General features: G+C 46.6%; 1 protein-coding gene across 2 annotated transcripts; it reads right to left on the bottom strand.

Moving 5' to 3' along the window:
* Positions 1–4,539: 4,539 nt before the first annotated feature.
* LOC118573978 (small integral membrane protein 10-like protein 2A) lies at positions 4,540–7,854 on the bottom strand. 2 transcript variants are annotated; one of them, XM_036174579.1, is made up of 2 exons: positions 7,318–7,854; positions 4,540–6,332 (listed from the first exon to the last, which is right to left on the bottom strand). In XM_036174579.1, exon 1 carries the CDS (start codon positions 7,763–7,765, stop codon positions 7,529–7,531), a length of 237 nt encoding a protein of 78 aa, XP_036030472.1. In that variant the 5' UTR covers positions 7,766–7,854; the 3' UTR covers positions 4,540–6,332; positions 7,318–7,528. The 2 variants fall into 2 exon arrangements, with proteins under 2 accessions (XP_036030472.1, XP_036030471.1); XM_036174578.1 differs by having other exon boundaries at positions 4,541–6,332; positions 7,157–7,854.
* Between the last annotated feature and the right edge of the window lie 4,825 nt (positions 7,855–12,679).

Genomic DNA, 12,679 nt, shown 5'->3' with positions numbered 1-12,679 from the left:
TGTCCATTGTAGTGTTTGTGTAACACTGGGTATTCACTACCCCTGACACTCTTCATTTCTGTCTGTGTCTCCTTGGGCTGTGTACCACTTGGAGAGAGGAGAGAGCAATTGGCAGGAGGAGTGTTTGGGGATGAAAGCTCATTCAAATGGTTTTGGTTTTCCTGCTTGTTAGTACAAGGCAGCATGGAATCAAAGTTCCCCCAGCTGCAAGTTCACTCCAACCAGATTAGCTCCCTGACGCCATAGAGTTTGTCTGACAGCCATGCTGCACATCTGGATCTCAGGCATTCACCCAAGCCCACATTGAGGGTGAGGTAACAAATTGGTCTAGGTGTAGACACAGCAGGCTCTGCACTTCCACCATCTGCCACTAGAGACTTCCAAACCCAAGTAATGGTGGCGTATGCCTGTTCAGTCCCCTGCTAGCACCTCTAGCAATAAAGGAAAGTGAGCTCCATTCCTGTCTGCGCTTCTGACCCAAATCCCACAGCATATAATTTTCAGTGAACTTGCTGTACTGGAATACTGTTAGGTCCATATTGAACCACAGCTATATACAGTTGAGTACAGTCTGGCAGAGCTTGCTGGGAGTCCCATGGACGAGAAAAATGTAAGGAATTCATGTTTTCCAACATAGAGTTTGAGTACAATCTTTTCAGAATGCCCCTTCTCGTGGCATGACAGTTCAGTGTTGAGAAGCACAGAGCTCTTCTCAGGCACTGGCCTGCTCTGAAAGTCCAGGGTCAGCTCAGCTCACACTGCCTTTGTGTTCTACATCTGTATCTGGCTTGGTTTTGCATAGCACGTCACGCTCTCCCCTTTCTTAGCCCTCTCACTTGCCAGACTTCCACACCACTGCAGGCTCCATGGTCTCTCTTGATCTCTGATCCTATCACCAGAGTCTCCAGGCCCCTCCAAATTGGTCCATCCACCATGGATGTTCAGTGCAGTCTCTCAGTCATCTACCTCACTGAGTTTTTCTTTGCCTGTTTTGATTCTGAGCCATGAAGAAACTAGAAAGTTCTGCTTGCTTCTGATCCACTGTTTTGGTTCCATCTAAACCCGTTTTAACAAGTATTTACCTGCTATTTTTGTAACTCTTCCTCTTGGGTTTCTTGTTCTTACTGCTAACACACACCCTTGAGTAAGTCTTTCATTAAGATTTAATGGGAAAAAAAAGATTTAATGGAACTAAATTCCTAAGCCCTTATATTTATTTGTCAGGGGCTCATCCCAAAGCCATGCATGAACCCCATGCCAACAGAAAGTTTCTCTTGGGGATTGAGTCTTGATGGTGAGTCTGTTTCAAACCGTGGTTTGGACATGAGAATTAACTTTTCTGAGTCGCAAGTGAGCAAGTCAAGATATCCTGGTTCCCGTTCACAGCAGACAGTACATTGGTGCCTCAGAAGTCCTAATGATTCACACAGTCCCAGCTCCCTCCCCTCCCCTCCCCCTGCACAGGCTGCTTGTTTGTTTCCTGGCCTCCCAGACCTGCTTTGAGGCCTAGCTCCCAAGGGCTGTTGCTTTCAGCTCCACTCATCACTCTTTGTGCCCGCCGCCGTCTTCTCTGTCTTCCCTTTGAGAGCAGCTAGTGTTCCTAAAGGATGACATGCATTCTCGCCATGTGTCAGAGGAGAGAGTGGAGGGTGGAGAGAGCTAGACTGCTCTATGGAGCACATTCAAGCTGACATCCTGGCTCGAAATTATTTCCCATTAATCAACAATGGAAAAAGCACACCCCACTTCCTCTTTTTCAAAACGTACTGCTTCGGTTTGAAAAGACAATTACAAGTGGCCACTAGACATAGGAACACATGCTGCCCTTACATGTAGTCAAAGGAATCTAAAATGAATGCTTTTGATAAGACATGTTAATGTATCAAACTGAAAAAGAGCAGATTTCACTTTGACCAGGAATGGGGAGGAGATACAAGTTTTAGGAAAGTAATGGGTTCGATTTGATAGGCTGGTCTTGGAGAGAGAACTGCATCCAGCTCAGGCAATGAAAGGCTGTAGCTTCTTAAAAAGCTGTTGTGACCCAGAATGATGGATGACCCTTTGCTCAAAAAAGACTCATCCCTGGCTGAGCTGAGGAAAGTAACCTGGTATCACAATGCTGGAAGTAAACAAAAGCCCCAAACCATTCCTACCCTCCCATCCACATCTAAAAGCGTGTATTTAGAAACAGATCATGAATATGCCACATATCAATCCTCAATGCCAGTTGTCATCTCATCGCCTATAGAACTGTATAACAACAAACAAATGAAGAACGATACCCCTCCCCAAATCCCAGAAAACAGAAACACTGTGAACAGCAACCAAGAAGATGACAAAACACCAAGCAATGTAAAATGTCTTTTTTTTTTTTCTTTCGAGACAGGGCTTCTCTGTGTAGCTTTGCTCCTTTCCTGGAACTCGCTTTGTAGACCAGGCTGACCTCAAACTCACAGAGATCCACCTGCCTCTGGCTCCCGAGTGCTGGGATTAAAGGCGTGCGCCACCACCGCCTGGCATAAAATGTCTTTATACAAGGGGCTGAGACACCTTTGAATGCAGAAAAAAAAATCAATAATATGGAATGATAAGCAGGAAGTGGGAGGAACGAGGAACATTATTTGACACAGCTCAATTTCACATTCTACTCCCCCGCACCCTCCCCCCCATTCACCCAAGACTCAGCAGCCTTTGCAGTAGGGTATTAGTGACAGGAAACTTTGCTTGCTCTTCATCCTTGTAGCTTTCTTCATAAGCTCTGTTTATCCTAGAACAGCCTGATTACTGCCAACTTGCTCTCCCCTGACTCAGTCACTTAGAAGTTTCTGGAGGTGGTATGGAGAGAAGGTGGCCCATCTCTGCATGGCCTCAGCTACTCCCCATAGGGAGCTCCTTTTGGAGCAGGCCTGTTCCCCAAAGCCCAGGTTTTCTGATCTGAGTCCTGGACCCCCCACAGAATGGACTTTTTACCTTTGCTATTCCACCATTTTCCAGCCTACCTTTCTATTCCTACACAAGCACAGGGGTCCAGGCAATGTGCTTCTGCATCATGGTCTCTTTTAGATCCTGCCTCTTTTCTTGGACACAGGACAAGGGAGTGGACTATGGGTGGTGGGACTATGCTGAGAAACAGAATGCAAAGCATGTGGCAGTGCAATCACCCTGCGAGATCTCCTTGGATGCCAGTACCTGCTTCCTTTTCCTACTAGCAATTAGGCTGCTCCATGTCAAATGGCAAACAGCTTTTACACCACTGAATGCCCCCAAGCATGGGAAGGTCACTTAAACCAATGCACACTGTGTGTGGTGCACTGTGCTGGACCACTGGACCAGGGGTCAGACAGAAGTCGCTCGCTCTGGCTCAGGGCTTTCCAGGCACCACCTATCACCATTGCAGGCCAAGTCTGCCTGCATCCTCTCTAGCAGTAGGTAGCCTTCTTTCATTACCATGCCCGGGGTCCTGGCTCTGGAGAGTGCAACCTAATGAGATGAAGAAGAAGCAGGACTCAGATCTGTGCTTGTACTGGCAGATGCCACATGGACTCACACCCAGTGCTGGCATTATGGTCCTCTGACCCCTGAGGACCCTTGGAGACATACACGCAATGAATGGAACCTGAGCCCCTGAACTTGGGCTTCACTCCTCAGCTGGAGCATGCCTATTTAGTGTATGGTGGATGATTCTCCCATATACTCCAGTGTCTTCTTGCACAGGGACACCAGCCTTGAGCTCATCCTCCACTCCCCTATATTCCTTTCTCACCCTTCCCTCGAGCCTTACCCTCCCCTCTATCTTCTGTCTTCCCTAAATTCTCTTTTTGGGGGTGGAGTTCAAGACAGGATTTCCCTGTGCAGACCTGGAACTCACTCTGTAGTTCAGGTTGGCCTCAAACTCAAGAGATCTCCTTGCCTCTTTGCCTTCTGAGTGCCGTGATTAAAGGTGTGCCACCATTGGGCAGCTCATCTAGTTGTTGTTGGTTTTTTGTTTGTTTTTTCAAGACAGGGTTTCTGTATGTAGTTTGGTGCCTGTCCTGGATCTCACTCTGTAGACCAGGCTGGCCTTGAACTCACAGAGATTGCCTGCCTCCGCCTCCCAAGTGCTGGGATTAAAGGCGTGTGCCACCACTGTCCGGCTCATCTAGGATTTTTGGTTGCCAACCACCTTCTCATCTCAACCCTATCAGTTCCTGATTTCTCTAGGGGAGCCCAGGGGAGTGATACTCTGAGTGGACAGACTTTGGATGCTAAGGCCAAGAGAAAACAGGCAAAACATTGCCTTATGGGTGGTTTATCTTTTTAGAATCTCTGACCTGCAGAGGACCACAGTTACACTTCCCTTAACCCTTGAAGTTCAAATTCAGTTAAGCATTTTTTGACACCAGTCTCTAGAAGCCAAGAGAAGACCTATGCTTCCTGACCAACTGCAGCATTCTGGGCCGGCTCAACAGTTGCCCACTTGGTGGAGGGGAGCAGAGGGTGGTGGTCCTGTCAAGGACAGTCTAGAAGGAAGCTCTGAAGCTGCACTTTCCCTGCTCAGCTCTGGATGACCCTCTGGGCTTGGAGCTTGCTGTCCCCCCGTACCCACTTCCCCACCCAGGTACGGTATGGCACCCAAGAAAAACAGGAGGCGTCCAGGCAGTATTTGGTGTACTGAACTCGAGGATTTTCTTTTAACTTTGGGGGACAACAACAAGAGACAACATCAGGGACTGCATCTCTGACCAGACAACACTGGCAGTGCAGAGTTCATGACACATGGAAATGCACGCTCATCCAGGTCAAGTCTCCAAACTGATTGAAGCTCCGCTGCCTGCAATGCGGACTGCAAGGAAATCAAGTGCATCACCACCCCATCACGCAGCAAGGGCACCATGGAGGAACAAAGGTAGCCCAGGGGGCGGGGAACGCAGAAGCTCAGACTACTCAGGGCCAGAATGGGACACCAACACAAAGCTGAGTCCTCCTTCTATCCCCGTGTTCTGACTGACACCACTGGGCCCAGAATCCAGTCCAATGCCAGTGCCTCTGACCTCACACCATAGTCCATGCCTGAGCATGAGCAGGGAGGGGCTTCTCTGGACTGGGAGGTCTAAGAAGGCAGGGCTTCAGACTCCATACCCATTTCTCCAAGTAGTCCTGATCACTCGTGTACAAAGGAAACAGGGGATTGATTCCCAGGATCTCTTGTTGCTACCCAACAGCTCTATCTCCATCACACATGTTTACACAAAGGCGTGCACACATGCATTCAAATATACATTTACAGCCTACTCAGTGAGACTTGGCAGAAGGAAGCCATCGGGTCCTGGGCTATGGCAACCAGCAGAGAACATGTGGCAGCCACCTTTCAGCTTGTGTCCTTCAGCTGAGAAAGATCTTCATTTGGGTCTCTGACTCCAAGTAGGCAGAAGGGTCACTATCCCTGGCATGCTGGAGGTTTCCATATCAGGAATGGAATGCGCGGACCTTGAGATACCAGCATCAGAAAAGCTGGGGGAATGTTGGATAGTAGTAAAAGTATCCCTTAGGCTGTCCTTGGGCATTTGGAGACTCTAGCCTATGCAGGGCCTCCTGGACAGACTTTCCTCACCCTATCTGGAGGAGATTTTTCCCATGTGATGCTAGGGATGGGGCTGCAAGCCTGGGAACAGAGAAACAGGGCCATACAAACCATGGGTTTCAGCCTGTAGTTCTTCAACCTCCCATGAACCACATTTGCAGTCCACTACCACACAACTGCTCAGGAGCCCTTGGTCAAGCACCAGAGAGGTAGGGAGGACTAGACATTTCAGGAAGTTCTTGAACCTTCTTCTCTGTTCATGAACTCAACTATTGGCCTGTCTTCTAGACCACTCTAAAAAAAGGCAGATGCCCAGGTTCCCTACCCCATGGTCTCTCTTTCTCCCTAGGTCCCCTGGCAGCTCTCTACTTCCTCCCAACCCCAATGTCCTGCCAGGTCACAAAGACTGGGTGGGGAAATGCAGGTCCAGGGAAGGCTGAGCTCCCCACTATTCTGTGTGTAACAAGGACAAAACCCATGCTTTTCATTGAGCCCCACTGAGTTCATGAGGTGGGAGAAGACATCTCCCTCACAGTGTTGCTAGGAGGTATCAGTGCCCAAGGTACACTGGCATCTTTTCTATGGAAGGGCCAGAAGACCCGAGCCATGCCATCCCTCTAGGCCTCTACCAGAAAGGCCTTTCCTCTTCTAGGTAGGCTCTTCACTCAGCTGCTCCTCGGGCTGCTACAGGAACAGCAGCAGGCATCTCTAGGTAGGGATCCATCTTGAAATGATCTCAGAAGTGGTGAGCCATCACCTAGAAGAGCAAGACCTGAAATAAAGAAGAGGGAGACTTCAGAGTTGGCCTCCTGCGCACTCTCCTTCTCTACCCTATTCTGACAGCAGCTGCCTGCTCCTGGAGTCCTTCTCACTCCCCAGATCCTGTGGTACACAGCTGCCAGGCTGCTCATGGCTGGTAGATGGGCTTCTGGGTCTGGAGAGTGCTGCAGGGAGCCTGGGCAGACAGGGAGGAATAGTTGCTGTTCTTTCCTGTCTGCAGATGCAGAGCCTGAGGAATGCCCCCAGACCGGGTTAGGGGAGAAAGAGGGAGGGCAGGAGGACAGGCAGAGGACAGACCCTGCACAGTCCCCAACAGTACAGGAGCAGTTTGGAGATGGGCTGTGCCGAGCTGCAGAGACTATCCTTGGGTCTCCATGCAAAGAAGGGGACAGACCTGAGGTTTGGTTCAGAAGAGAACTGTCCTTTTTATCACCTTTTATGCTTTTTACCACCCAACAGGTAAGGATCAATGGACAAATCTTTACTCCTCATGGGACCTTCCTGGTGGCTCACTGGCCCAGTCCTCCCCCATCAGGGTTCAGGTTACATCTCAGGAAGACTCTACAAAAAAAGGGACTTGAGGCCTGGAAGGTGGGTGGGAGGGGCTCCCTGTCTGTGTGTTGGTGATGAGCTGGCCCTCCAAGATGCCATGGCCACCCAATACCCTATCATGCAACCACCAGCAGGGAACACGGAGAGCCTCGCCTACCTTTTCAGTTTCCAAGCTTGGCTAAGTAGCATGTGTGCCATGGTGTATTCCTTATTCCCACAAACAAGTCATACCCACCAGCCTCCATCCAACCTGTCTGCACCTACCTTCCTGCACAGGGCCTGGTAAATCCTGCGGTAGCATCCCCTCTTTCGAGTTTTCCCCCTTTCTGGCCAATGGGAGGCAACAGGTTTGCCAGACTCTGGTGATTCTCTGGATGCAGTGGAAAAGGACTGTGAAGGTTTTTTCGATATTGGGGGTATGGTACCTTGGATCCTCCGCGGAGGCCTAAAATGGAGGGGCCCGGCGGGCCGTCCCGCCTGCGCCCCCCGCAGCAGTCTCTGGGCACTGCGCGGCCCCACGGTCCTTCCCGCGGCCGCCTGGCGCGGGTGGCGCGGGTGGCGCGGGTGGCGCGGGTGGCGCGGGTGGCGCGGGTGGTGCTCTCCGCCGGAGGGGCCGCCGTGGTGCCGGGCGATGGCTCACTCGATCCGCACCTGCAGGCGGACATTGAGCATCACCGAGGCCACCATGTAGAAGTAAGGGAAGTTCACGCGCAGCCGCCAGGCCAGGTCGAAGAAGGTGAGCAGCGTGCGTGTGAGCCCCTTGCAGAAGGCGCTGTAGGAGCCGCGTGTCGCCGCCCAACGCGACAGTCGCATTGCCAGGCCTGATAGGGCCGCAGCCGCCGCTGCAGCAGACAGGGCTGTAGTCACCGCCATCGGCCTGGCTCACCCGCTCACCAGCTGCAAAGCCAGCTCAGTGCGCTGCGCCACGCCGCCCCACGCTGCCCGGCAGCCCCGCCCTCCGGTTCCCGGGTCCCTGCAGCCTCCGGTGCTCCACCCACCACCCCACCGCCTCAGTTGCTCTCCGCCCTCTCGCCAGACCTGCGACTGCTCAGCTCCGCCCCTTCGCTGCAGGCTCTGGGCAGAAGCCCCCTTCCTCTCCCCCCACCTCCGCCCCGAGTTCAGCAGGTATCTTTGTCTCATCCTGAGTCCTGCTGCTGCAGAGTGGCTGCAGTGCTTGAGCCAGGCTTGCTTAGCCTCACTGCCACAGTCCCAAAGATGGGAGCCCTCTCTCCACGAAGTCTCGCACCTCTCAAGTGCCTGTCCCACCTGTTCAGCTGGTTATTCTTCCTAGAGTACACAAACACTGAGTGGCGTGAATGATGTGCTGCTAGGATTCGTTCTTGGGGAATACTCTAGAATGGAGGGTTTGAAGGCTAGCTCGTGTGGACCACTTTTGCTAATTCTATAGGAAACTATATCCAGAAGTTCTCTCCTATGCACGCCAACATCCTTCTTCCACTGTCTCCCAGGAAGCCAGGCCAAAGGACTCATTGTACTTTTCATTATTTGCATACTGTACTTAACTGTCCCACGCAATGCCATCAAATCAGTGGTGCATGTATTTTGTTCCTTTTCTGTTATAGTTGATGGTCACCCTTTCATGTTAACATCTAATCTTTATATCAACAGGTTAAATTAAATCCAACCCAAAGACAGATCGTCTCTGGCGATGGAGGGCAGTGTTCAGTCACTATGCAATGGTGAGGGAAAACAGTCAAGATTACGCATTGCAGCTTAGCTACTGTGTTCAGTGGATTAGGTGCAGTAAGTGCATTTTCGTCTTAGGATATTTTCAACTTCAAATTGATTTATCCAGATGTAACTTCAGTGTAAATCAAAGATCACCTGTATATATTAATGTAGAGTAGAGTGATCCCTTCATCTTCAATTTTTATTTTACAGCACATCTTTAGTTATTCTAGGGGCTGTGCATATCCATATAATTTAGGAATCAAATTGTCAGTACAAAAGGCACTGCTTGAAATTGTGTTAAATAGACCAATTTTGAGGGAGAACTGATACCATTTCTATGCTGATTGTTTTAAGTCATGAACAGAGTCTGTCTTCGTTCATCAAAATGTTTTTTATTTCTTTTATTGAAATTTGTATGGTTTGGCATTGAGATCCTTTATACATTTTTATAGGTAATCTAAAGTACAATTTTCTTTGAAGGCATTAAAAATGATTTTGGACTTCTGATCTCAGCTTCCATATGCTTATTCATTATTTGTATATAGAAATGTATCTTTGTGTGTATGTATATGTGTATGCATGTGTATGTATTCCTGTGTGGATACACATTCCTCCAAGTAGACCAGAAGGTCCGATGAGCCCCAGGGATCTGCCTGACTCTGCCTTCCCAAGGTCTGGGATTCAAAACATGTGCCACTGTCTTTGATTCCAAGCACTCAGGAGGCAGAGGCAGACAGATCCCTGCAAGTTTAGGCCAGCCTGGTCTACAAAACAAGTCCCAGGCCAGTCAGGCCTACACGGTGAGACTATGTACAAAAAGAATAAATAAATAAACCCCAACAAACAAACCAAAAATAAGCAAACAAACACCCACCCACTGTGCCTCCATACCTGGCTTTTTACATGTGTTCTGGGGATATAAACGCCATGCTCTACTTTACTCTTGAAATAAACATTTCTGTAAATAAACATCTGTGTCCAGTGAAGAAGTTAAACTCTTTGCTTGTTTCTAGGGATCTTTTTTGTTAATACCGTGAATCTTGGTAATTAGAATATCATATTGTGTACAAATTGGTGCAGTTCTTTATTTGTTCTTTCCAGTCTTTATATCCATTCCTTGTTTGATTGCAGTGGATAGGATTCACAGTGCTAGGCTGAATGATAAATTAGCTACCCTCATGGCTGTGCACTGGCAAATGCATTTTCTAAATCACTGATGCTGATTATCTTTAAAAAGTATTATTATAATGCTGGACATAGTGGCGCACACCTTTAATCCCAGCACTTGAAAGGCAAAGGCAGGCAGATCTCTGGGTTTGAGGCCAGCCTGCCTGGTCTACAAAGAGAGTGCCAAGATAGCCAAAGCTGCTGCACAGAGAAACCCTGTAAAAGTATTATTATAAACTCTCATATGCCTAACTATTTGATTCAGTCTCAATCTGTAGCCATACTTGTCTGGAACTCACTATGTAGCCTAGGCTGGCCTTACTTTTGTGTTAGTAATTATTTTTGTAATGAACAATGGCTCTTACGTCAAACAAAAAATGTGTGCATGTACATGAATGATTGCAGGGGCACATACCTGTAATGTGTGTGTGTGTGTGTGAATGCCTATGCTTGTACATGCAGAGGCCAGAAGTTGTCTGTTTTAGCACTAGAGTTACTTATGGGTGTTTGCTAGGTACCTGGCTTATTATGTAGTCTTGGAATCTGAACTCCATTTGTCATTATTGATGTCGTGATTATATATCAAGTGCTCTTAACTGCTAAGCCAGCTCTCCAGTCCCTAGAGAAAGAATTCTTTCAGGTAGTATTTGATTATGAACTTCAACTTAACCCCAACTGTTCACTCATTACAGTTTCAGACTTTTCAGTCTACAACATTAGATTGGGATACTAGTGCCTAGGCATGAAAATATAAAATGCCAGAAGATACATGAATTTGTGTCACGGTTATAGTTTACAAATTCAAACAAGCCATAATTTTTAGAGTAGGTAAGCAGAAAAATTAGGCATGATAGTGCATGCTTACCATCCTGGAATTTGGGAGTTTGAGGCAGGATGAAGCCCAGCATGGCCTGCATGGTGAATTCAAATCCAGCCTGGAGCACATACCAAGAACTTTCCTAAATATCTGAGATTTAGCTTGCTAATAGAGATAGTTATTAAGTTCTTCAAGGCTAGTTTCTTTTGAGTATTAGAAATCAACTCTTGAGGTATGCTGCTAGTTAACTGAAATAGAAATGTTCTAGGTATATTGTTCTTCCTGCTAGATCGCCACCTTTATTACAAAACTTCCTTCATATAAGCCTACTGAGATAAAGTTTTATACTGGGTGACTGCAAGTTGGGTCAAATACAACCGTCCTTATAAGTGGGGTCTTCCAGGAAGCCACTGACCAGACCAGATAATAATGACCTGAGAGACCTAAGCTTTATATATAGTTGACACTTCTGGTGATAGCCAGGCTACTGTTCTCACCTGAAATGTGGCTGTCAGTTCCTCTGACTGTGCTGGAAGTAGAGTGTGGGAGCTAGAAGTAAGAGAGTATAAATGTCACAAATACTGCCTGTTTTCTCATATTCTCCCATTTATTTCCTGACACACATAAGCATTTGACTTATTTTTATGGCCCCCAAATTTCTGATTGCAATGAGTTGCCAGCCATTTTACTGATATTTTGGAGAAGAGAATTATTTGTGGTTTTCACTCTGCCATTTTTAGCTTGTCAGGTTTTGATGAAAAAAAATGAACAATTAAAATAATACTGTAGTAATTTTAGATATCAATCTCTCCTGTACTCATTGCCCTTGTTGCTTAATTATTTCTAGAGTTAGTTGGCTAGACTTATTTTTATCAATGTTGTTTCCCTTGTAACATGGAGAATTTTGAGCAACAATGAGAAATTACTTTGTTAGAACGATTTAGTAATTATTATATGATATTGAAAACTATATGTATATTACATGTATATTACTACATACGATTGGGTATTGGATATATATGATATTGGAAAAGTAATATACAAGTGACATTATTCAGACCATACACACACACACACACACACACACACACACACACACACACACATATAAGTCCCTGGCATTAGTATAGCAATTCCAGCTTTCTTTTGGGTACTGTTTTGCACATTTTAATGAAATTTCTTATTTTATTTTGAATAGCATATGATAATTATATATTGTAAGGAATGAATACATGGGATAATTCAATCTTTCCCCACACTTTTTAAATTTAGCTTTTTGAGAATTTTGTACATGATTATTCACTACTGTATTTACATTATTTCCATTCCTTTTCCTCCCACAATTCCCTCTCAAGTTCATGACCTTTTATGTAATTAATATCGGGGTGTGTGTGTGTGTGTGTGTGTGTGTGTGTGTGTGTATGTGTGTATTTAAAACCTATTGTTTTACACACTTTTACTTTCTAAGTTATTTTGTATTTAAATCTCAGGTGTGTCTTTTGTTGACATTATTTAGCTGGATTCCACTAAGGGGAGCTAGCGAGATTGCTCAGCAGTTAAAAGACTGTCTGCTCTTCCAGAGGACACAGATTTGATTCCCAGCACCCATTTGGCAGCTCACAACTCTCTGTAACTCCAGTCCTAAGAGATCTGATGCTCTGTGGCCACTGCACACATGTGATGCAGGCAAAATACACACACACACACACACACACACACACACACACACACACACACAACGTTCTTTAAAAAGAAAAAAATAAAATCAGTCAGTGTTTACATGTTCATTAACTATTTAGCCCATTCAAATTTAGTGCCAGAGTCTGGGGAAAGGCTCAATGGTTAAAAGCCCTTCAAGAGGACCCAGGTTTGAGTTCCTGTATCCACAGGGTGACTCACAGGTGATCTGGTGCCCTCCTTGGGCAACAGGCATGCACTTGGTACTCAGAATATACACAGGCAAAGTAGTCATTCACATAAAATAAAAAAATTAAATTAATGTGACTACTAATAAGATAGGATGTACAATGTTCATCTTGTTATTTTCTGTATTTTATGTCTTCTGTGTTTTATATCCTAAATATTTTATTGCCTTTTATTTTAAATAGATG

This window comes from Onychomys torridus, chromosome X (assembly GCF_903995425.1).
Source record: "Onychomys torridus chromosome X, mOncTor1.1, whole genome shotgun sequence".
NCBI lineage: Eukaryota > Metazoa > Chordata > Mammalia > Rodentia > Cricetidae > Onychomys > Onychomys torridus.
This window is presented reverse-complemented; position numbering and strand designations above follow the sequence as displayed.